Source organism: Anoplophora glabripennis, unplaced genomic scaffold (assembly GCF_000390285.2).
Source record: "Anoplophora glabripennis isolate ALB-LARVAE unplaced genomic scaffold, Agla_2.0 scaffold244, whole genome shotgun sequence".
Classification (NCBI taxonomy): domain Eukaryota; kingdom Metazoa; phylum Arthropoda; class Insecta; order Coleoptera; family Cerambycidae; genus Anoplophora; species Anoplophora glabripennis.
Window position 1 is genome coordinate 559,303 of NW_019416393.1, and position 26,644 is coordinate 585,946.

At 31.1% G+C, this 26,644-nt stretch overlaps 1 protein-coding gene across 4 annotated transcripts in view; it reads left to right on the plus strand.

Annotated features, from left to right (window-relative positions):
* Nucleotides 1–26,644, plus strand: part of LOC108906939 (growth factor receptor-bound protein 14) — a 700,528-nt gene that overhangs the window by 539,390 nt on the left and 134,494 nt on the right. For all 4 annotated transcript variants that reach the window (XM_018710384.2, XM_018710385.2, XM_018710388.2 and 1 more), the window contains exon 7: nt 8,994–9,230. In XM_018710384.2, coding sequence (XP_018565900.1) covers nt 8,994–9,230 — 237 coding nt within the window. The remainder of the gene's footprint in view (nt 1–8,993; nt 9,231–26,644) is intronic.

Genomic DNA, 26,644 nt, shown 5'->3' on the forward strand with positions numbered 1-26,644 from the left:
CAACTAAACATAATTTAAATTTTAAAATGTAAATTTTTTTCAAAGTATTGGGCGGAATTATAAAATTTAAAGTCTGTTGTAAAGAGAATTGTAAGAGCTTTCAAAAGAAATATTACTCAACCCCCAATGCCATCTAAATATTTTGGGGCGATGCTTACCCTTGCTTGGGGGTGAAAGTGGCGAAGTCAAAAATACCAGCAAAGAATCTAATCTAAAATCGATGGGTCTGAGTGTTTTTCTACAATCTTGACGCAGTTCCTGAAAATGGCTCTGTTTCGTTTTCATTTGGCCACCCTGTATATACAACACTAAACCTAGTAATAAATATTAATCAATCTAATTTTTTGTTTCATTTTTGAATTTCCTATCCTACACCCTATGTCTGAATTGATCTATTTTCGATAAAATCACAGTTGTAAATGGTTAATAATATTCCACAGGAGGTTCTATGAGAACTCGTGTCTCGGATATTATTAAGAAGTATAAAATTTAATTAATACATTTATTAATTATTATAATAATAAATAAATTTTACCTTGATTATATTAAAACTGCGGTTTTCTCAAAAAACAATTCAATTTTGATAAATGGCATAATACAACATAATCAGAAACTTACGTTGAATAAATGAAACAAAAAAAAAACAGGGTTGCTTATTTATAAAAACTCGGTTAAAGTTATTTATTAAGTTAAATTGCCATTAATCCACGTCAAATATATTATTTAACACCCTAATACCAAAACTTAAGCCGTTTAGAATTAAGTTCATGGGAATATTTTCCCAAAATTGAACAAGGATTCTACAATGGAAAACCAATATTATATAATTTTCGATTTTCATCATAATTTATTATTAATTAATCAATTGTAACTGAAATTTAACCACCACAGCCTATTTTAAACGATTTTGGTAATTGGGGAGCAGACTGCAGGAATGCGGGAAATTTCGGCGATTTCCTGTCAAAATTGCAGCGAATTTCTTCGTGACTGCAGTGATTGCGATCGATTTCCTGCAAAAATGTATACGTATTGCGGAGAGTGGTTACCCCCTGGCAAAACTTTAAGCATGCAGTCTTTGCGACCCTGCGCGCAAAGGACAAAGGGTATCTGTCACGTCCGCATATTAAAGTAAAATTTAATTTATCGGTTGTCGTTAATGTCGGCCATTGTAATATTTTAAGTGTGCAAGATAAATTACAGCCACTTGAATGAGTTGTGTGTCTAAAAACGCGGGGCTGCAAATCATTCGAAAGACATCAGCGAGTGCCGCTTTCTTATACTCCTTGCGAACTACGCAAGGAAGTTATAACTAGGCGCCGACATTTTCAGAGGGTCTTTTTAATATCTGTTTCATGGTAATTTCGTCACATTTACATTGTTTTAGTTAAGGTACTGTGAAGCGAAATGCTCCCCGAGTGCGTAACATAAATTTACATTTCACCGAACATAAATTCTGAATTACAATGGAGGGTACTGCGGAACGACCTTTATGGACCCATTACGACTACCGGTCTGAAATATCAAAACTTTGATCGATGAAATGTGTACACCAGGAGTAGTTATAAGCTACGGCCTAGAACGCACTTCATTTTTGAAACTTCGAACATAATTTGCTAACTTATAATTTGAATTCGGATGGCCAAACTAAGGAAAAATGTTATATCTTGATTTCTTGTCATATTATAGAATTTAATATTTTTAAATCCTGCCTGCTTTTCTTATTTACACATCTGCAGATTCCGTCACGGTACACCGTGAAGAAATCAAGTGACGTAAAAATTTATCTATTATATCGGTGTTACTTATAAATCAAAAGTGACGTAGAATCTTATCTATAACGTTGAAATTTCAAAACTTTTTTACACATAAATAATCTTTAGTAAATAACGTATCACTATAATTATATGAATGATAACCTATGTACATTGGCCCAAGCACGCCCCTGTATTTACGTCGCGACTTAAAAAAAATCACAACTCTAGTTATCTACTACATTCTTCAGAACCAGTCATGGATTTTGAACTTGAACGAAAAATACTTAAGAGTTACTATTTTATTTGGACATGGTCTACTCAAATACTATGTAATTTCAAATGACTTTTTCAACCCTTCATTCTAATTCCGATTAGTTTTTTTGGTGAAATATATTATGTATAATTATATCATATCATCATCATCCTATTTATATAAATTGATTGATTTTCCTTTATTTCCTATAAAAGAAGGAAGTACGTAAGCTCATATTTAGTTTTTCTCACTTTTTTTAATCACTCTGTTTACCTGTAAGTTGATTGCCAAAGCGGCACATTTCATTTTATAGCTCTTAAACTTTAAACATGCATAATTTTTTTTATTGACTTTTCCATTAATCATTTACTATCTATTTAATAACCATAAAACTGAGTCTCGTCTCTTCCTACCAAGTTTTATATGAAATTACTTTGCAGTCATTAAAATAACAATCTATTCACATATTTATGTATTTGGAAAAAATTACACAATTACAAAACTTGCTTTCTCAACTAAACCCTTTTACCTTTGATGTTTTTCCCTGAGGTATGTTAAATACTGTTATAAAATAAATTTCATGCTATGAAAAACTCAACAGTTGTTTACACAAAGAATCCGGTTCTGTAGGGTATTTCGTTTTTCCGTTTGCTTTTTCATCTAAATAAATAATTCGATTCGCTCAGAGGAAACTTGCCAAAAATCTATTCGTTTTATCAGTACAGTATTGAATTTGAAGATGAGTGGAATTGTTGTTCCGAAATTGAAATTTCTATATTGTGAGAGTATACAATTCGCTTTTTTTAGCATACTCCGTACAAATTTTATACGAATTGTTATGTCGCATTTGACATTAAGGTTAAAAGGGTAATAATTGGTTCATTTGATGATGGAATAATTCAAATGATTATCAGGGTAATCTAACAGCTGTTAGAAAGTTCTGTGACGAAATTTACACGTGACTTTTTTCGTTTATGTCAAGTCAGTATATAAAAATTTAAATTAACAATTAATTTTAAAGCGACTGGTAATTTTAATCCTCGACTACGTCGCGGTCAATAAACTTCCTTCTCAGGACTAAAATGTGTACTTTATTATCTTGGAGTAATACACTATTACCGTATTTACAGTAAAATCATAACATTCTAGGTTCTGGCTAATATAATATTAGAAAAAAATAGAAAACATTTTTACTTTAATTCTGACTTAAGGAGGTATATCGGGTATACTAAAATGCACAGATGTACATGAAATTTATATAGCGTATTACCCAGTGCTCCCTCTGTGCGTCATATTTTTTTGAAATTTTTTTTGAATCTAGATTTTGAGATATTGTTGTTGAAAGTCGTTCATTTTAACATAGTTTTATATGGCGAAGATGGACGCACGCGCCTCTTTTTTGCCCATAACTGAGAAAAAATGTAGAAATTATGGAACAAAACTTTTCTAGATAGTACACAGTATTATCTTATTTTTGTTGTAAAACTAATTTAAGTTTTGAACATAGTACAGCTGTATTAATTAGAAACAGAAAGCAATAATTGCATTTCTGTCTGACTTGAGGATTAATGTGGCAAGGGCGCAATGAGCTGTCAACAAGGAGGGAATACATTTGAAAGACTTGATAAAAACGAAATTGATTTCAAACATATACATTTTTTCTAATTCCCATGTACATTGTTATCAACAATAAATTATCCACAACAGATTATTTTTTGTAATGTTTTTAAAAAACTAAATTAATTTAAAAAATGCTAGGCAGCTGTGATATATTTATTGGAATAAAAAATACAGTTGATAAATCCTTTTAATATATTTAATGGTTTATAAAAACATCGTGATCCGTACCCAGCAACATTTAGGGTTACATAATTTTTTTTTTATTTATTAATATAATTAGTAATACCTGAGATAAAAGCATTTGTACAGAATAGCAAATGAACATAAATATTTCTCAGAAATGTTTATATCTAAAAAATTAGTTATAGTTGCAAAACTTTAGTAACATTACTAAAATAGAGATGAAAAACACGAACAGTGAGTAATAATGTAATTTCTACCACAGAACCTTCAAAATTGCATCCAACATTTTCTTTGACTTGGACGAGAGATGGGCGCGAGTGTCATTTCACTTCTTTAGAACTAAATTAACATAATTATTTTCTCGTTGTTTTACCAGTTCACTTGATTTATGGATTTTAAATAAAGGATACAAATCTTCGCGAGGATAATAGGATATATTTGCTATACATATATAATAATTATATTTTATATAGTTTACACACAATACATTTTTGAATGCGTACGCATCTTTACTCGAATTTGACGCGCAATATCTCCGATGTCCGAGGTACGTAGGTTCGCAGTGTGTACTGTGTACAAATGCACTCGATTATTAGCGCTGTTGCCACATCTACATAGTGTTTATGCGATCATTAAATATAATTTAAAACTACTTAAATATGATATTTTTATGTTGTTAATTTTCAATATTTATGTAATGTGCATATTGAGTAGATTTCTTTGCTATATAGATAAATATTTATCGCAAATAATTTCAATAGAATTTAATTTTTTCAAGTTGGTAGCGGGTTTTAGTCCCATAAGAAAAGCATAGGACCCCCCTGCGATCCTCACTTCCCTCGGACCCCGATATACTCCTTAAGAGTTTGAAGAAGTGACTAACACGAAATTATTCAATATTGATTTTTTATTTTATGTGTTTAAAACGTTGTAACCTTCCTTGTCTCATAAGAAAAATATAGGCACATTAAAATATAGGCGCATTAATGCAGTTGAATGTCAGTTTGAATTGTTTTAGTGTTACTTGAGAAACAAAGAGTGCTTTTGTTTTTAAGCTGCAAAGGGTCCGATAGACCCCTCAGGTTGCATGCCCAGATACGCCTGTATCACTTTGCTTAACCCTGTATACGGAAAATACTGAAATATACGGGTGCACTTCAAGTATACAAATAAACCTAAACAGACGTCAACTCCGTTGTTAATTTTTTGGACTAAATGTTTTTAATTTCGTCAATTGAAGAAAAAGAAATAGGTTCTTACTTCTTTTAATTCTAAAAAATGTAGATCAAAGATTATTATTATCAAAATTATTTTATTCAAAAGTAAGTTTAAAATATTGTCAACCAGTATGTTAAATATACTCAAATTGAGGTAAATTTGAGACACTTGATTGAAAAATTAAAATTTATCGACGTAAAATATTGGTAAAAATAAGTATAATTATCTTACATATGATGAAATATGGTATTTAAAAATGTTATTTGCCATTATTTTAGTTTCATTATAACGTGTCTCGATTTTGTCAATAAAATCTAAAAGACACGCTGAAAAGACATACATGGGCGTATTTTGCTTGGTGTGGGCCCAGGGCTGCACCATCTATGGAGGCCTCTAAAAAAGAAAAAATTTAAAAAAAACCGCATTTTATGACTTACCGATATAATATCTGGAAAGCACTCTCTCGTTTGGTTCTATAAAAAAGGCACAGTCAGCGACTAACCGATATGAGAAAGATAATATTATTGTATCTTTTTTTCTGGGGTGGGCTGTGCACACCCCTACCCCTTTAGCTGCGCTCCTGTACTTATATTTCGAGTATTTTAAGACAGGTTTTTTAAGGTGTGAGATAATCTGCACAAAATTAAGTATTGTAAATATTATTTTTATATTATTTATTTAGAAAGAGTATAGAAACAGAGAAATAAAAAAGTACCTACATTATTATCTCAGAGTACCAATTTTTTATAGAGTAAATACTAAATTAATATCTTGCAGACGCACTGAAGGGCAATTGTTGGCACAAAAAACATGTTCTTTTACATCAGAGGGACTGTTACAAATGTAGGTATTTACTACTCTACATACGAGGAGTACGTACATATTTTTCCTGAACGTAATTTGAGGCTATTATTAGAAGTATAATTTTAGTATTAAATATATAGTATATATTTAATACTAATGTATAGTATAAGTGTTATGTCAATAGCGTGCGTGCACTTGCCATTACAGTATAAACGAGTATGTTTAGATTTTTAACAGTAATATGTTGAACTATACAAATTTAGTTGATTTGATTTTGTTGGTTTCCCCATCCTTAAACTATGCGAAAAATGAAGTCGGCTCTGTGAAATTTGTTTTTATCTGTGGGCGTCTGATAATTTATTTATTTATTTATTTATTTATTTATTTATTTAGTTTATTTTGCTTATATGACATTACATGAATGTATAGCAATGGCCAATGTGATGGACAACAGTGGCCCACAAAAATACAAATATAGATATACACACACAGTATACAATATACAATATACACACTTATATACATATACACACACATATAAAATGCTAACATAACAAAGTAAATTGTACTACAATTGATAAAATTTGGAAAGAGAATAAAAACATTTCTTTATTAAAAAATTTTTTAGTGTATATTTAAAGATATTCAATTTATTACAACGCTTAATGTTACCGGGCAAGTTATTAAAAATCCTTAAGCCAATATGATCAGGTGATTTCGATATAGCAGCATATTTTGTATAGGGCAGATGGAATCGATCCTTTTGTCTCGTATTTAAGTGATGAATATCACAATTTGTTTTAAACTTTGTTTTATTTTTATAAACATAAATACACATTTCTAAAATATATAATGAGGCAACAGTCATGAGACCAAAATCAACAAAAAGGGTTCTGCAAGATCGTGTACTTGGAACACCGGCAATTGTTCTAATCACACGATTTTGTGAAGCAAAAACAGCCTGCGATAAGGTGGAGTCACCCCATAAACAAATTCCATATCGTATTCGAGATTCTATTTGAGCAATAATATACGTTCGTTAACTGATGTTTAGTTAGGACGTCTTTAATGTTTTTAAAAAGAAAATTTGTAGAGTTTAATAAACTGACTAAATTTTTACAATGTGGCTTCCAATCCATATGTTCGTCGAGTTTAATACCTAGAAATTTTACTGGTTCCGTGCTTTGCTTTGTGACTTATTTGTTTATACCGATAATGTAATTTTACTCAAGAACAGTGGCGACTGGGAGCTCTAAGGTGCTAATTTACAATGTTATCTAGATAATTAAATAGATTAGAGTTATAAAACACATTAAAAAGGAATTCTTATATTTGTAATGTGCAATGAATTTAACTTGACTTGCAAAATTCATTAGAAAAACTCTCGTAGTTCGTCTTTCAATCTGTAAAGTGTTTACAGCGGTGGTCATGGTTATCGTCGCGCAGCAGTGAAAGACGGAATGGAAGTAGCCCATGTTCACTATGCAGTTTAGACCACCCGTAACCGCCCGTAACCAAATGAGAGCTGTTCACTGCCTTTTTTCTTATTAAACATAATTTGTTTACGTGTGATAAAAAATTTTATTACCTACGTATTGTTTCTTATGTGTTTTTTAAAATATTGTAAAAGTTTAAATTAGATTGTAAAGATAGATTAGAAACATTTACAATACTAACTATTGAAAAATTAGTGGTGCGAGAAATGCAAAACTTTAATATAAAGTAATTGAAAAGTTTATTTCGTACAAAAACAGAAGAATGGACTTTATCCACAAAGAATAATTTTCCCTATATTTAATTTCCATATTTGATGTATTTTTCAATACTTTGTACTTAAATTTTCCCCCCTTCCCTAGTATGGAAGGGCCGCCACTGCTCAAGAATATAAATAAGAAAAATTTTTCTAGAAATGCCAAATTTTTTCAATGCCTCGATCGACCCAAACAGAAATGTCAGCCCTATCTCATTTAACAAATGAGTCTGTTTTTAGAATTGGGATTCGTCCTGGAATTTCGGAATAAAAAATTTTGATAAAAAAAAAAGAATTTCAAATTCGTATTCAGTGGAACACGTGCTCCTAAAAAACTGACCGTACTTAAAGTTACACACTGTGTACAAGGTGTCACAGGAGGAAGTTCACAAAATTTAAGGAAACCATTCGCAGTTTAAAATAAGCAAAAAGTTTATAAATTCGTAACTATGTGAATCCCAATTTAAACAGGTTTCATACAGTTGTGAATTGCGATTATTCTTCAGCTAATCAGAATAGTCGTATTCCGTAATTCACGACACTATATGAATTTGTTACAGATAGATGTTAACTTGTTCGTTTTTCACCAATTTGTTCAAAAGTAAGTAAAAAGTTACACATAAATTAAACGTAATTAAACTAAGTGCACCTGGACATGACATTACCGTAGGAAACACAATCCTAAATAGCAATTTTCTTGAGATATGAACCAACAACTTATAAATCGAGAAATCTTTGAATTCTTCAGTTCTAACAAGCGAAGTTGTATCAGATGTGATACAAGTAACATAATGAACTAAATAGGTAAACATACCATGAATGCAATATTGAAAACTGGTTACTTTTATACTGAAAGGGTTAAGGTTACATCTAAAATATTTGATTCAACCGACGGAATACGAGTTGAAAGAGTTGTGAATGTAATAGATTGCAGAAAATAATTTTGAATTTGTTCAAGAGTTACGTCAGGGAATTGAATACAAGTTCTTCAATTCTATGGTGAATCACTTTGATTTCAATTCTGGGTATACAAGTATTTCATATGGAAGAGAAGAAACATTACAAGTTTTTTTTTAATATTATAAGTACAAACAAAATTTTGTATATTCATGGTTTTCGGAGTAAACTACATATTTTGCAACAAAAATTACAGTTTTTCATAAGAATTTTTTCGGACCTAGGTTTACATAAACTTTTTTGCTTATTTTTACCTGTAGAACGTTCTCTTAAAATTGTGCACTTCCTGGTGGAAGTATGTATATTCTAAAAAATTGTATTTTTACATTAATATTATTACTTCTGGATTAGTTGGAACCTGTCATCACAGCAAACCCAGTCCTGTAATGTAAGACACATTCATTTAACGGCTAGCGGCTAAGTGGATGCTGACCATTGTTTCTATTGGTTTCAGATCTCGGAGGATAAGGAACTCGGCAACGACGTCCGCGTGTTCGCCAAATTGAGCAACTACCACGTGTACACGACACTGAACGCCAAGAACCAGTTCCGTGCGCCCACCGAGTGGGGTATCTGCCTGAGACCTTCCGGCGACAACACGGACGACGAAACTTCCGACCAGCTGTGTTGTTTGGCTTGCGATTCCGAGCGGGTGCGTACCTGCTGGATCACAGCCATGCGACTGGCCAAGGTAAGTCAGCTTTTCCCTTTGGTCAGTGTAATTCTTCCATAATATACAGGGTGTATGATAATTTACCTACAGAAGGGTGTCAGTTTAAAAAAATAAGTTGAAAATTTTGGCAACAGTATTTTTTAGAACGAGAATTTTAAATGTTCATTTTGTGCGCGTTGGTAAAGGGTGCTCGTTACAGCGCAAATTCTAATTCTTGACATAAGAACTGTTTCTGCAGCAGTTGAGGACTGATTTGAAACTATCGGAGATATTCGACCATTTGATTTGTGACCTTAGACTCGCTGAAAGTGTGTACCGACTTAAGTGGCCGATTATATCTGATGAATTTAAAAACAGTGTGACACTGCTGCAAAAACAAACCTATATCTTAAACGGTCCAACCGTTCTCAGAGCATTTGTGACGTCATACCACTAGACTAGCTAACCCTACGCACAGTGGTCAAAAACTGTAAATTCTCGATCTAAACCTATAGCTCTTAGAGTAATCGACCTATTGCAGCGAAATTTTAGATTCCAGGGTATTTTATACCCTAAAATCCATTGGAGGTAATATTACACTATATTCTAGATTCCAACCCCTTTTAGGGGGTTGAAATTCATAAAATCGAAACGACTGTTGAAATGGAATGTAATGTATTCTATTTTGATCTAAACAATATTATAGCTCTCATAATAACTATAAAAACACATTGCAGTGAGTAAAAACTTTCGACAAAAACTCGAGACCCTAATTTTTATACTTAACTATATTTTATTTACATTTTAACCATCTATCATAATTACATTATATTCCTTATCACAGTATAAAATATTTTTCAATTTTCATCTTCTTCCTCGTCCTGTTCCTCCTGTTTTTCCTGGATTTGTTCACTTTCATTAGTTTCGTATTCTTCATCTTCTTCAAACTCTTCGTCTAAGTTACTTTCCTGTTCATCTACGAATTCGTCGTCTTTATCTTTCTCCTCTGCGTCTGACATAATTACCAAAGGTAACATTTCCTCATCAATATACGCTTGCTTCAGTGAGCAATTTGGCTGCATCTACATTTCCACTTTCTCTTAGTTTCATGGAGGTAGCAAATAACAATTTTTCTGTAGATGTTTGTTCACGAATCTCCTGTTTTTCTACGTGTAATAACGACAGAACAATCTTCGAAATCCTTAGAGGGACGACCACCCTTTTCTGATGTAGACGCTTTACGATCATCCTGCAGGCAGGGAACAACAATCTTCGGGAAATTTATTTCTTCATTCAGCCAATTTTCGAATTTACTTAAAAACTGTTCATTTTTTCGATTTACTTTTCTCCATCGTGCAAAATAAGGCGCAAAAATGCTTTTCCTGTATATGTGATAAGAGTTTTCGTTGCATTTTCATCAAAATATATGTGGAAATTCTCATTTAGAAACACGTTTTTTTTCGCACTTTGACTGATTCGCGTGAAAATTCCATCATTATTTGATGTAATTTCAGGCGTGTTATTGGTTCATCAGCCATTGTAATATAAACAAAGAAAAACAGTGCAAATAACAAATAACAATACAGAACAAACAAAAATAGAACGGAAATATCATTGGAGCACACTAAATACTGCCCGGCACAAAAGCGGGTGAATAACTGAAGTAAATCCAATTGTACGCGCCACATAAATAGGTCATTTACGGCCTTATCTGCAAATATCTGCAGACAAATTAAGTGTAATTATGTTCCCAAGTATCCTGGCATTAATTTGATAGGAATATGAAAGTATAGTCTCGTATAGTACTAAATCAGATAACGACCTAAATTAGAAAATTCGCCGAAAATTACGTGCTGCATATAATCAGCAAAAAAAACATTAAGGCTTAATTCAATAATTATCTCAGGTACATGAAAAGAACGAGGATGAGGGGAATGAAGATGAGGGAAATAGATAAATCATCATGTCAACACCTCGTGCTTACTAAAATCTAATTGGTACATTTTAAACTAAAACAAATTCCCTACTAATATCCGGTGTCTCTAAATTTACACAAGATTTGAATTTTCCGCCATTTGTGCGGTTAACAACGAAGAAAAAAAAACAGCTGACAGTTCAGGGTTATTGAAATTGGAGAACTACACGAAATAAGGCAATATTTTACAAATAATGAAGGTTCGGCAGGAACAGTTCGCAATTTTCGTACAGAATATGGTAGAAGCAGTGATTTAACTTCATCAACTGTGAAGAGATTAATAAAATTCAGGGAGACTGGATCAATTAGTGATCTTAAACATTCTGGCCGTCCTTCAACAAGTCGTTCAACATAAAACATAGAAACAGTTTGAGAGAGTGTTGCCGAGAGTCCAGAAACATCAATTCAGAATTGAACATTCCGGGAAACTCTCGGCGTAACTTCACGAAGGATTTACATTTTCATGCTTACTTCAATTGACTGAAAAACTGAAGTTGAATGATTGATTATGGAACAAGTGGATGCTGATTTTTCGAACAAAATCATGTTCAGCAATTTTTGATCTTGATGGCTTCGTTAATCGACAAAATTGTCATATTTGGGGGTTCAGAAGATCCACAAGTTGTCGTTGAGAAACAAATGCATCCATAACGTGTCACTGTTTGGTGCGGATTTTAGGCTGGAACCATCATAGGATCATTTTTAGAAAATGTGGTTGGTCAGGCAATAACAGTTAATGGTGCTCACTATCCCGACATGATAATTCAGTTTTTTGTGCCTAAATTGCAAGATATTGAACCCGAGAAAAAATTCAATTACTACATGATCGTGTAATTTCCCGTGTTGGTGATCAGAATTGTCCGCCTAGATCATACGATTTAACGCCGTTGGACTTTTTTCTTTGGTGTTTTTTGAAGTCTCAAGGTTTATGCCAACAAACCCACGACCACCCACTCTTTTAAGGAGAAAATTGAGCGCTGCATCAACGAAATTCAACCGCATTTATGCAAAACGGTCATAGAAAATTTCGAGAAAAGAGTGCGTATGTGCCAGAAAAGCCGTGGAAGCTATTTACCCCATATACTATTCCATAGATAACTATACTGTATATTTCATGAATCAATAAAGAATTTATAATTATTAATTTAAAAACCTGTGTTTTCTATCAAAATTACTTCTTTCGTGAAGCACCCTAGAAAACATGATTTCTAAGAGCAATATCACAAAGAAATTTAACACTGCTCTCAATTTAAAGAAGCTTCAAGGCCATCATAAGAGCCGATTTAAACTTTTTTAAATTTTAGTGACATTCAACTTTTTTCGTTCGTCCTAGATGAAATCATCGGGATAATTATCCAGTACTTCTATTAATAGCGACTTTTGTTTGTATTCCACCTAAGATAATCTATTTTTAACCTATTTTAATTCTTGGAAATGGTTGTGGACATAATGTTTTTAAAAGTTATTGTCATGCATAATGCTTGTTTTTATTTGCGTTACTTTGAATAACTACATTTCTACAGTTTATATTGTTAAGTAGAACATTTGTACACTATAATTTTAATTTGATAAAAGATCACGGATTTAACAAACGTAGAGCGAAAAATTTCAGTCGTTACACATATTTTTCTGCAATTTTAACAACCCCAAATTTATTTCTATTAGAAGCGTATCTATTTTTTTTCTCGTATTCTTTCATACTTCTATTTGTTTCTCCACATTCTATTCTTATATTTTTCATATACTTGTTATTATTTTTTACATTAAACGGTTAGCTATTCCTTCACTCAAGCAATTTTATGTCTCCTAAGCTTCTTTAGTAAAATTTATTTAATAAAGGCCCAACAATCATGATTCATGTTGATGAAAAATCATGATGAGTCATAGTAGAAGCTATTGAAATAAAAATTGACTTCTATCTACATTTTTTGAATGATAACTTTTTTAGTATTGTCAAGATTCCTGAAGTATGTACATATCGTAGAGCGGTTTAGAGGGAAAATATTAAGTTCTTTTTGGTTTATTTTGACGGGAGGGAGAGAAATAATTTTTAAAAGTGTCACAATGTTGCTGTTACACCCTTAATCAGCAGTAATGAAGGATATTTTATCTATTAAATACATTTGCACATTATTTTTATACAAAAAGAAATTTGAAATATTTATTACTATTATTATTATTGTTATTATAAGATGGAACGAAGCTCATGATTTTTGGGAAAAATAGATTACCGACTTTTGAATGAACTATAAAATAATCTATAGTAGACATTGTTTTGTTTACATGTCAGCAGCAAAAGATATAGGTTACCTTTAGTCGTATCTGTTCATAGCTAAAGTGAATTAAACCCTGGAAATGTTTGCATTATGAATGGTTTTCATGATCTGGAAAAGAACAACTTTGAAGCGCTCCCAAGTTAAAGGTTTCAGCATATTTTATAAATAATTTCCTTTTACCTAGTTGTAGAAGATGCTATGAAAATATTTCATCGAATTTTATATGGCTGCAATCATGAATTCTATTAAAACATCTCATATTTTTATGAATTAGGTATTTATTTCAAGTTTCATGTTAATTTTATTAAATTTCTTGTTCTTTTTAAGTAATTCAGAAATTGTTTCATCATGTTGATTTAATTAATTTCATAATGTAATGTAACTATATGATGCTTCTATGCATATGTGAAATGTTTATTAATTTTATGATGGAAAGATTAGATCTTGATTTAGACTTGCAAATAAGAGGCCGCGGCCGGCTTAAAAAAAATAGCTGTTTATAATGTGATCTATAAAATACTGTATAAGTTTGCTATTCCTGTCTACCTTTTATGCGTTTTTTGTTAGTAAAGATGTTCTAGTAATTCAAATTAATTCTAAAAGTCATATATAAGGTCTTTGAATACCAAATACCTGATTATGCTCAATAAATTAATTAATAAAAATATTAATAAAATAATTATCTAAAAATTTTCTACTTTTAAGGATCACTTTGAAATAAAAAAGGAATTGATGCGTATTTAAGTATTAATGGGTATTTTTGTTCTTAAAATTTAAATTATAATCGTAAATAAGAAAATTAGAACCTTCTCGAGTCATATATGAGTGGTTTTCATCATACTATCAGTAAAATAAAATAAGTTCATCGAAAAAGCATAAAGAGGTTCACAAGAAGACAACTTATCTTACAATTCATTCATCTGAAAACGTTCTATGTCTGAGGCTGCTATGAAATGGAGAAAGAATAAAGGGATTAATCAAATGTTATTGTTTTTATGGCAATCATAGTTGGCCTATTTACCGCTCTAGATACTCAAACTTTTGCGGGTACAAAATTTAAATATTAAGTGGTATCTATCGATAGCTACTTTATGTATGAAAAATGACATATATTTCACGACATTGAAATAAAATAAATGCGTCTGAAAAGTACGAGTTATCTGATTTCATTGCTTATGTATGCAGAAGTTATAAAATAATTATTATTTTCAATCTTTACGTAAAACATTTTATTGTTAATGCCATATATGGAAATTTTATCTTTTGTAGCGGAATATTTTTTATGTAAAAATTCTTAATAACTGTTAAATATGGCACACTTCCAAATCTTAGTGTACACACTTATTAAACCTACTTCTGTAAATACAGGGTGTTTCAGAAAGACCTCCTGTACATACAGAGCTTGATAGTACGACAAAAAATAAGAATTTTTTGTTATATGAACTATATGTCTATCTGCTCTTGTTTTCGAGATACGGAGTGACAAAATAAAATATTTTAAATAGAATATTTACGAAAATTTGCAAATGGTGCGAAATATTTTTATGAAATTTGGTATTCCAGAGTTTTTGAGGACGCCAAATACGCTGGTCAAATTATTTTTTAGATATTCCATAGAGGGCGCTAGTTATGCTACCTATATTCTTATTACATTTTAAGTTCTATTTTTCTTTAAGGTTGAGGTTAAGGTTTTACCATTCGGGCTCCAATTTCTAATGTACAATTTTATTTTCTAAAAATAATGTACTCTCGTCAGAACTTTCTATTGTGGACGGTTTTCGAGAAAAAAGGCTTTTAATTGAACTCTTACAATATTCCAGTGTATAAAACAAATGACTTTTGTCAAAGTAGGCTTATGTCAAAACTTACTGATGGATGTCTCATAAACAACACGTATATTCTTAGTAATATTTTAAACTTTAATTAACTTTATATCAAAATTTTAGTGACTGTAATTAGTCATTACTAACTACAGTTACTAACAATCACTAAAACTTTCATATAAGGTTAATTAGAGTTTAAAATATTACTAAGAATGTATGCGCTGGTTATGAGACATCCATCAATAAGTTTTGACATAAGCCTACTTTCAGAAAAGTCACTTATTTTATACACCCTAATATTGTAACAGTTCAATTAAAAGTTTTTTTTTTTTCGAAAACCGTCCACATTAGGAAGTTCTAACAAGAGTACATTATTTTTAGAAAATAAAATTTTACATTATAAATTGGAGCCCGAATGGTAAAAAACCTAACCTTAAAAAAATTAGAACTTAAAATGTAATAGGAATGTAGCATAACTAGCGCCCTCTATGAAATATCCAAAAAATAATTAGACCAGCATATTTGGCGTCCTTAAAACCCACGGAATACCAAATTTCATAAAAATGTTTCTCACCGTTTGAAAATTTTCGTATAATTTATATTTAAAAAATTTTATTTTATCGCACTGTTCTCGAAAACAAGAGGAGATAGACATATAGTTCATAGGACAGAAAATTCTTATTTTTTGTCGTACTATCACCCCCTGTATTTACGGGAGATCTTTCTGAAACACCCTGTATAATATTTTTTTCTATGAACTTTACTGAAATACCATTATTATTATTAATATTTTTATTGTATATGTCGCAAATTTTTATAAAATGCCTATGCGTTTTATAAATGATGCAATATAATGATGTGTAAATACAATTTTTTTAGCTATAAATCTTATTGTAAACGCATCTTAATTTTCATTTTCTTTATGACTGACTCTCCAAAATCAATTAGGCATTTCATAAAATATCAATTTATATTATTGCTAATTCGTACGATATTGAATACAAATAGAAAGTATTGTTTAATTCTATATAATATGGCATGAGAAAATAGATGCAAATTCTTACATTTTTTAACAATAAGAGTGTAAAGTTCTAAATCTACAAAGTTTAAAATATGTTGCTTATTTCAACAAGCTCCGTTCTGGGTCTTTTAACGTCTTGAAACAAAAGTTTTTTAAGTGAAAGTAGCAAAAAATTATTGCTAATTTAGCATTTGTTTATATAATGTCATACTACAGTACAAACTCATAACATGAAGTGGAAAACTAACCTATAAACTAGAAAATTAGTAATCCGCGTCTGTCTCACAATACGCTTAACTCGAGAGCAGTCTCATTATAATAGGCCTAAATATGTTCAGTTTATTCTCGGCGCAATGTAATAAAAACAGTAGATTTTGCGTTCATTTTACAAAATTGTAAAAAAAAATATTTACACATCTTACAATTTGCGTAGTCATTTATAAAGCGCCTAGACATTTTATAAAAAGACTGAATTTGCAATTAGTCTGCGACATAATTAAAGATACAGCCTGTAATGATAAAACGGTAATATTAAAAAAAAATCCGGACTACAAATATAGAAAGATATAAATATAGAAATATATATGTTATATAAATGGATTCCTATATGCCCAGAATATTTAAAGCGCCTTATTCATTTCATACTCGGCCTAAAATTTATGTATATGATATATAGTGTTGATGTGTTTAACACATACATAAATTTGTGCCGAGTATGACACAACATAAAATTTCATTATTAAAGCCTAAACGCGGCAAAATTATGGAATACAGTTACTTAAACATCAACTCAAAGTTAGTTACCAAAATTCGAGGGTTGATAAAAATAACGTCTTGGAATTGTGGTAGCGATATTAAAATAATTTGACACGCAAATGAGATAAAATTTGCTTGTATTATTAAAAATCGTATGTATTTGATAGTGAATAGGATTTAAAAAGAAAAATATTATAATTTAAAATAAAACAATAAAATAATAAACAAAAAAGACAAAACACTGAGCATGAGTAAAAGTAGGTAACAAATGTACTAATATCATAAACATGGTAATTACACAACGAAGACTTTACAAAGAGAAAACAGTACGTTGCCTTTCGTGATTTTGAATATTCAGAGTAGGAGCATCATTTGGTGTTCCGCAAGGAGGCAACTTAAGGTCACTATTATTTGCTATTCTCATTAATAACGTGTTTAGTGCTTACTGTATGCAAATGATTTAAACATTTATCGTGAGAAGTCGAGAGTGATTATTCTACTAAATAATAATCTGAAACATTGCGGAATGATAAGCAACGTTACACAAAAATGTACGGGCATGAAATACAAATAAATGCAAATTTTGATTGAAGATCGTAAGACAATGAAATTAATTTAATTTTTTTTAACTTTGACAGCCTGCAAGAAGAAGCATTTTGATAAAATAAGATAAGAGTATCATGCAACATCCTGTATAAATGAAAATTTTATTGTTTTTCCTTGTTTCCTGTCATGATTGAATAACAATGGGCAGGAATGTGGTTGAGTAGCATTATTTATTTTTAAATTTGTATTAATTTATGTGGGCTTGATTATAAAAACACGAAAAACTGTCGCCTTAAGCAATTTTGAGATAAAGTGCAATTATAAAATGAATCATCTTAATTGTGACTTCGTAAAATAGATAAGAAAGTTTAAATCGATTTTGTTGAAAATAGCTCGAGGTTATCAGTCACATTTATGTTGACCTTTTTAATAATAAAATTATAATGATTCTAAACCAATTGTGAATCGTTTTATTTTCGGGTTAAATTGTAGTTTTGCGTAATTCCGCAATATACCGGCCCTATCTAAAACGAAAATTATCTTAGTAGATGATTCATCGGTCTCGACACCATGTGAATCTTGAAATAAAATTAGAACGGATTTATGTATAACTGAATAAAAACTTCAATCTTGATTGTACCACTTAACAAAATGTATTTTGATATAAAACTACACTGAGAAAATTATTATCTAATATCAAATCTGTAAGTTCAGGTATGATTCGTTTAAAAAACTACTTAATTGTTTATGTTCTATGTAAAATAATACATACCTTTTTATAATTTTACAATTAAATTATTATAAGTTTGATAGTATTTTGATAGTTTTAGTTTGATAGTTAATAAATTAGTAGTAATAAACGAAAAGTAAATCTTACACATTTATTTCAAGACTTTATGAATGGTAACACAGGTCAACATTTGATCTAGGGACAATCGTCAGAAGTGACTATGGTATATAGGGGTTTTTTGGGTCGCTGATCACGATTCCGAGGTCGGTTAAGCTCCATCACATCAGGTTCAAGATGATTTGAAGGTCAAATCAAGAAATGGCCTCCAAAAAATCTTTAAAAATTCATGCTTATGTTTTAGAGGTCATTCAACCCGAATCCGAGGTTTGTTTACCCTTACGATATACCCTGGAGGACATTCAAGGTCATTCATGAAGTATTATATAGAAAAGTTTAAATCAGTCTGAAAAATCTGAAAAAATTCGTCTGCATGTTTTTAGGTCACTGAACGTGAATCCAACGTTATTTAAGCTCCATCACGTCAGGTTCAAGGTGTTTTAAAGGTTAAATTTAGAAAAAGTTGTGTATTTATTAAATAAACTTACTGCTACAAATGCACTGAAATAAATAAGAACATATTTATTTTAATATTAATATGTCTTCATCAGTTACCAGCAAGCTTATTAAACTAGTTAAAATGAAACGAGACAACTTATTGAAGCAAGTTCACACAAGCTTATCCATATCTTTGAAATGTAACTACATGGACAACAATTAAAGTTACATAAAGAGCATAAACATTTAAAATTTGATGGTAAACACACTGTCGTGTTTAAAATGCGTATTATAATATGACGTTTACATAAAAGCTGAGAGCTTTTCAAAGGCTTAAACTTCTTATAAGTTATCACTAAAATTACATTATGCAAAATTGTATTCAAACCTAGGATTAGTTTAGGACAAACGGAAATGATCTAATGCAAACTAATGTTTCTCTGAGTGTATATGTATAAATTATCAGGAAATTGTTCATGAATGTAGTTATTAACATTCAGAAATTAGAATGAATGGAAAAATGGTTCTGTATTAATATATATTTTAATTATTTAGCCTGACGTACTTTTTATAAAGCAAAGCTGACTTATAGCATTTCACGTTTCAATGGTCGATGCAGTTTAAGATAACAAGTTCAACATACAGGCTTTTACAAATTCGCTTCATATAAAAATTGATTATGCCATTCGATAGAGGGCAAAAAGTGGCAATGAGAAAGTGTTCTTCGTTTTTCAATATCACCTCAAATAAGGCTGAAATGAAACAAAAACGGATTTCCAAAATTTTGTTTTTTTTTTCAAATTTTTCGAAAACTAATCACGTTAGCCTTGATTTTTTAGAGGCATAATGTTGGTCCCCCTGATTACGCAACTTTGCCCCCATTTAAGCTACTTCGTACCTCTTACCGTTTCCGAGATCCCTGTAGTGAGAAGCGAATTTGTAACAGCCCGTATATGCTGGAAATTTTTACTTTAACAAAAAGACTTAATTTATTTAGTATGCAGAATAGTATATAAACGTAACATAACTAATTTTATTTTTAATTATCAATAAAAAAAATACTTAGTTTCTTTACGTGGATATCTCTGTACAAATATTCTTATGTCTGTTTTTGACCACGTCAGGTGAAAACAAAGTACGAACCTAGAATTTACTCATGGGGCTTAAAACAAAACGTACCCCTCCGTCTTTGTTTGAACTTAAAAAAACAGCAACAAATTTTACCGTAACCTTTCCTAATTAAAAAATGTTACTTTTCTAGATAGGAAAGCGGAAAAAATGGGCACGAGAGTATTTATGTGTTAGTGAGAAAATGAAATAAGAGTTACGAGTATTTTGTAAAAGTAATATATTTAGAAAATAAGTTCCCACTTTTAAGTGGGATGACTGTACTTACGGGTGTACCACACAATATCTATAGTTAACTTTTACTGAACTACTGCTTGTCCTTGCCCAATACCCCATGTCAGAGCACACAATATGACCCATTTAAGAAGGAAACCCTAAACATAGTGCAAAAATGTTGATTTATATAACTACAAACAAATTCATTCTATGGCCTGTGAATAGTTTTTAACAATAAATTAGTAGTAATAATTTAATTCCTTTATAATAACTAATCCACTTACATAATAATAAATTTATTGCAATTTAACTCAGTCCTTTTTTATTGAATTTAATTAGAGATGCTGATATGCATAGAATAATTTAAATTAATAGCTTTCTCTTAATTAACCGGGCTTATATGATTTACATTCCCTACACATTTTCCCGAATGACAGTAAAACGTGATTTAATGTTACCGTCTGCAAATTACATGACTCACAAATTACTGTTAGATATGGCACCACGACGTACATATTATAAGTCCCATTTAATTTATTGCTTTAAACAGAATATGACGCACTCTATGGTCATATTTAGGGCTTTGTGTTTCTCGTAAAAATTATACGGGGCCTCTTTCCAAAGAAAAAAAAACGGACGAAATTGCTAACACACGAATTACTATTTCCTGGTTCTTTGTTTGCGTCATAAACAGTTGTTCCAAGCGTTAATTAAAAATTGTTTTCTGATGGTATCACGTTTCGGCTAGTGGTATTTTTGTAGCAATCATTTGTTTTCTTATTTGAATTAAATTAAAATTATTATATACAAGATAAATGGGGTCATAAAGTATGTAGTTATAATGTCAGTAAATAACATAATATGCTTTTACGTTTAAAAATTTAATATTCATGAGGAATTCTATTAAAATGGGACAATAATACAGTTTTAGTGAAGACTTTAGAATTGGAACATTATTTTTTTTACATTGTAAATTTTGTCATATCTCATTGTTATTACGTTGACATTGCCAACAACAGCCAATAGTATTATATATATATAATATGGAAAACTTCTTGAACCTTTTGTCTTCTAATTGGGAATATATATATACAGGGTGTTAGTCAATAAGTGCGACAAATTCCAGGGGGTGATTCTACATGAGAAAATAATGGCAGTTTGCTTATAAACGTATGTCCGCAAATGATTTGTTTTCCGAGATACGGGGTGACAGTTTTTCTTAAAAACTGACGATTTAATTTATTGCTCTGAAAATTTGGTGGGTTTTAAGAGGTAGTTATTGCGCATTTTTTGGCTCGCAATTAAGAATTTTATTTATTGGCGCGCGTACGGGTAATAATCTCAATTTTCAGAAAAAAATGGTACGCCACTGAGATATTACAAATTAAAAATAATTTTTGAATTCCTCGTTCAATTTGTGACAAAAAAATCTCTCTTGCCTTTTCTTCGTATGGGGCGCCGTTTTTAATACATTATCAAGAATTATCTAATAACAATAACATTAAACCAGAACAATAACAGAAAGTAACACTAATAAAATTTTGAAAAGGCGCAAAGCTACAACAAATGTTCAAAATGACCTCCCTCAGACGTGACACAAGATTCAACTCTTCGCCTCATTGATTGTCGTATTCGCGCAAATATTCCTGGTATATTTCTTATTGTCTCACAGCCGACTATAATTCGATTCCTCAGGTCATCAACATTTTCAACGGGAGTGGAATAAACTAATGACTTAAATAAACCCCAAATGCAAAAATCAAGAGAATTTAAATCCTGCGATCGAGCAGGCCAATGTTCCGTACCTCCCCCACTTATCAAACGATTTGGATATACTGTGTCTAAATGATTACGTACATTAATGCTAAAATGGGCTGGTGCACCATCATGCATATACCATAGGTGTTGTCTCAGCTGTAGAGGAATTTCTTCAAGAAGAACGGGTAACTCTTCCTGTAGGAAATTAAGATAAGATTCGCCTGTTAGTCGTTGTGGGAGGAAATATGGACCGATTAAATGATCATCAATTACCTCAAGCCATACATTTATGGAAAACTGATGCTGCAAATGAGCTTCAAAGATTCCATGGGGGTTTTCCTCAGCCCATAAGTTATTGTTATGGAAATTTTGTATACACTGTCGTCCAAAAGTAGCCTCGTTAGTAAACAAAACTCCATTTAAAAAATTAGGAATTTGAGCGATTTGATGATTAATCCATTGGCAAAAAAATAAGCGCGGAAAAAAGTCTCTAGGTAGTAGAGCTTGCACACGTTCAATATGAAATGGATACAATTGCTGTTCTTTAAGAATTTTAAATACAGTGAAGTTGCTTACATTCAATATGTTGACAATTTTTCGAGTACTTGTTTCAGGTGACTTCGCAATTAACTCGAGAACAGCTTCTTCTAATTGCACAGTTCGTACTTCTCGAGGGCGCTCACAGTCAACTATTTATTTCTTAAATGAACCGTTTTCGCGCAAATGTTGAAGACGAGTAAATATTGTGTGATGAGGTACCCTACGTCCTGGATACAACTCAGCATACAATCATCGAGCTTGCCGACCATTTCCATTACTTCGACCATAGACAAAATGCATGTCTGACAATTCCGCATTTGTAAAATTTTCCATTCTTTTCGATAAAAGAAAAATTAATTTGTAATATCTCAGTGGCGTACCATTTTTTTCTTTAAAAAAATTAAGATTATTACCCGTACGCGCGCCAATGATGAACATAAAATTCTTAATTGCGTGTCAAAAAATGCGCAATAACTACCTCTTAAAACCCACCAAATTTCATTTGCACATCTCGACCGATTTGAAATTTGTCGCACTTACTTACTAACACCCTGTATATACAGATATATAATATTATTCTATTCACTAATTGTATACTGGACTGTCGTAACACAAATCGTTTTTCTTTGAAAAGTGTATTAATAATTTTCTCAATTTTTACAGAAATTCTTAATAATAGTTGATAAATTTGGACAGAATTGAACATGTGTTCCACTATTTCTATATACAAAAAAATTTGTTTTTAGTTTTTATCAACATAATCTAATGAATATAAATTTAATCCTTCTTCATGAAGTTGTGTACTGTAAATTTACTGTTCCTTGAGTTTCTAACAGTTCTTACAAATGAATATATTTTTATACTAAGAATGGTCGCAGTAGGTACTATGTTTTTTAAATATTTTTATAGTATATAAGTTTCCTGTTATTCCTTCCACTTGATAATTTATAATTGCTGATGCAGATATATCCCGTTTCAGTTTGCATTAGATAAAGTCATTCAACAGTAGTTACAAAGGAAAGATTAAAGTTAATTTTCATTTCATAAATATCAATTTCCTCTGTAACTGTTACCAATGAGGAAGGAAATGCGGTACACGGTATTTAATTTATAGTCCAGGAAAATTAGCATGTCACCTCGGAATTGGATAAAGAAGGTTCGATTTTGATGAGACAAAGTGCGTTCCCTTCGTAATTGCATGTAGGTCAAAGTCTACAACGTCTCATGCGGCGCTAATTTGTTTATTTATTAATAATCAATTATTATTAACAAATTAGCGTATTTCGGATATTACGTGGGTTGGGAAAGGCCAATTTTGATGCGGTAGAGCCCATTCTTCTTCTGATTAGTTGTACCTTAACTTTGGGAGACTCCCACCGATCTTCATTTGTTTATTGATTTTTATTCGATCATTAAGAGCAAATTAGGCAGTCGGACTGGGAGAGGGGGATTTTCACGCGGTAATCGACGCTCTTCTCGTACTTGGATTACAAGGTGATCCAGAACCACTAAGGGCCACTAAGGGCAGACTGATTTTCATTTGTTCATTGATCTTCAATGAATTAGTATATACAAATTCGGGCTGTTATCTGTGAGCTGGACGAGAAAAGTCTGCTTTTTATGGAATAAGTCACTTTGATCATCATCCGGGATATTCCAAAACCGTTAAGGTCCGAATGATCTTCATTTGTTTCTTTTTACTAATTAATCATTATAAAAAATTACACGTGCAATCTGTAACTAAGACTTAGAATGGATAATTTTTAATCAAAGAGAAGTGGATAACATTTATTCATAATGATTCATGTTCTATATGGTCTTCAGCTTTTTGAGAATTCACTTCCTGCATTAGGGTCTTGAACTTTCTATATAAAACCACGTTCATCCCGTCCAAATCGGCTAGTCCTACTCCCGACCGCAGATATCACGTCTAATTTGTTTATAACAATCAAATAAAAACCGATAAACAAATGAAGATCGGTGGGGGTCCTTTACAGTTAAAGTACACTAATAAGAAGAAGAATGAGCTTTACCGCATTAAGATTGGCCGTTTCCACCCCACGTAATATCCGAAATACGATTATTTGTTAATAATAATTGATTAATTATAAATAAACAAATTAGCGCCGCATGAGACGTTGTAGACTTTGATGTACATGCAATTACGAAGAAAACGCACTTTGTCCCATCAAAATCGAACCTTCTTTGTGCAATTCCGAGGTTCGGCCCTATTTTCGTCTAATTTTCCTGGACTATTAAATTTTAATGATGCGTCTACTTTATTGCAAGCCTTCCTGCGCAAAGTTATATTAGAACTGCAACACATTTGCACTATAACTGTTCATATTATAGGTTAATTAAGTTATTGTAATTAAACGAATGGATTTATTGTGATAATGACTTTTGTACATTGGGTGATTCAGTCGTAATGTCATTAATTTTAAGGGAAGATAGGGAAAAAGAGTAGAATACGAATACGCCATTAAAAAAATTTTAAACGCGAATTTATCTACGCTAAAAAAATATTTTCAAATCATTATTTAAACCCCTCTTCGGACCGCTGATCCACAAGGGTTCATCGAAAGTGAATTACTAACCTAGTGTAGTGAACGACAAGGAAAAAACGGATCTTTTTAACTAGACACATAAATGAATAAGATATTTTTCTATATTTTAAATATCCACAAGTATTGTACAGGGTGTTTGGTAAGTCGATACATTCCTCGCAGGAGGTTATAGTACAAACGATTTGTGATATATTTCCTTAATATACCTACCATATTCCGAAAACGCTTAGTTTCCGATCTACAGGGTGTTAAAGTTTTAATAAAAAAAATGCAAATTTATAAATATTGCGGAAACCGCTCAGAATATTTTAATGGAATTTTACAGGCTTTGACAGTTAACAACAATACACGTTTCACGATAAAAATATTGTTTTCAGTTTCACCAATGGCGTGCGCACAGGCATGTCTCTAGATATTGTTAAAGAAAAAAATGATAAAGCACTGATTTTTCTTAAAATAAAAATTTCAATTCCTTGTTCAATTTGGAAGAGAAAAGGTATCTCGACTATTTTTCTTATGACACACCGTTTTCAAGTAAAAATAAATAAAATCGATTTATTGCATGGCGTAATTCGGTTTCAATAATTTGGAAAATAGCATAAATTATGCATTTAACTGCTTCACACTCAAACACTCAAAGTAACAGTTATTATTAATTTTGTCAAACAATAACAAAAACGAGTGCACAGTCAACATGCTAATTTTTGTGTAGATAGTGAATAGTGAATCTAAGCGTTTTCGGAATATGGTATATTAAGGAAATATATCACAAATCACTTGTATTTATAACCTCCTGCAAGGAATGCATCGACTAACCCTGTATATTTGTTAATAAAAACAAATGTATAAGGATAATTGTTTTTGAATGTTAAGTTATTACAAATTAGTATTTTTAATATTGTTAGCGTTTTCGCTATGTTTTATAATTGAATATGAGATTTTAGTATTATGTTCAACTAATTATTCAGTTTGTAGTACGTATACGTACGTACTGATATTACTTTTCAAAAAGTAGTATGGTAAGTATTTATCTATATTTAAAATGCCAGTTCGGCTAAAACAATATGTCGATAGCACTTTGTTAATAAAATCATGATACACTACACTTTGATTTTAAAATTAATTACAAAATTTAGACGACTGGCGAAACCAACTGTTTCGTTTCAACTTACGAACGCTCTGTGATGAGCCGGCGCGTTCCCAGTCAGCAAATGTGATGCAAAGTAGGGCGCCGAATTAATGGCAAAACATTTTTAAAACTTAGACAACTCTTAATGACAATTCTGCGTCACAAATTAATAAGACAAAGATTATGAAAAATTAATGAAAAAGAAAGACTACTTACTTATATCTTAATTGCAAAAAAACAGTGAAGGATAACCATGTAAATAATATTTCGGTGCATGTATAAATATTTGACATGATTTTTTGAATTATGATTTCACAAATATAGCTTGGTATTATTTATACATTATGCCATTTATTTAAGAAAAAGCAACAGTAATAAATGTAAAGTAATTTAAAAGATACGTTGATTGAAAATCAAAAACGAACGTTACGGT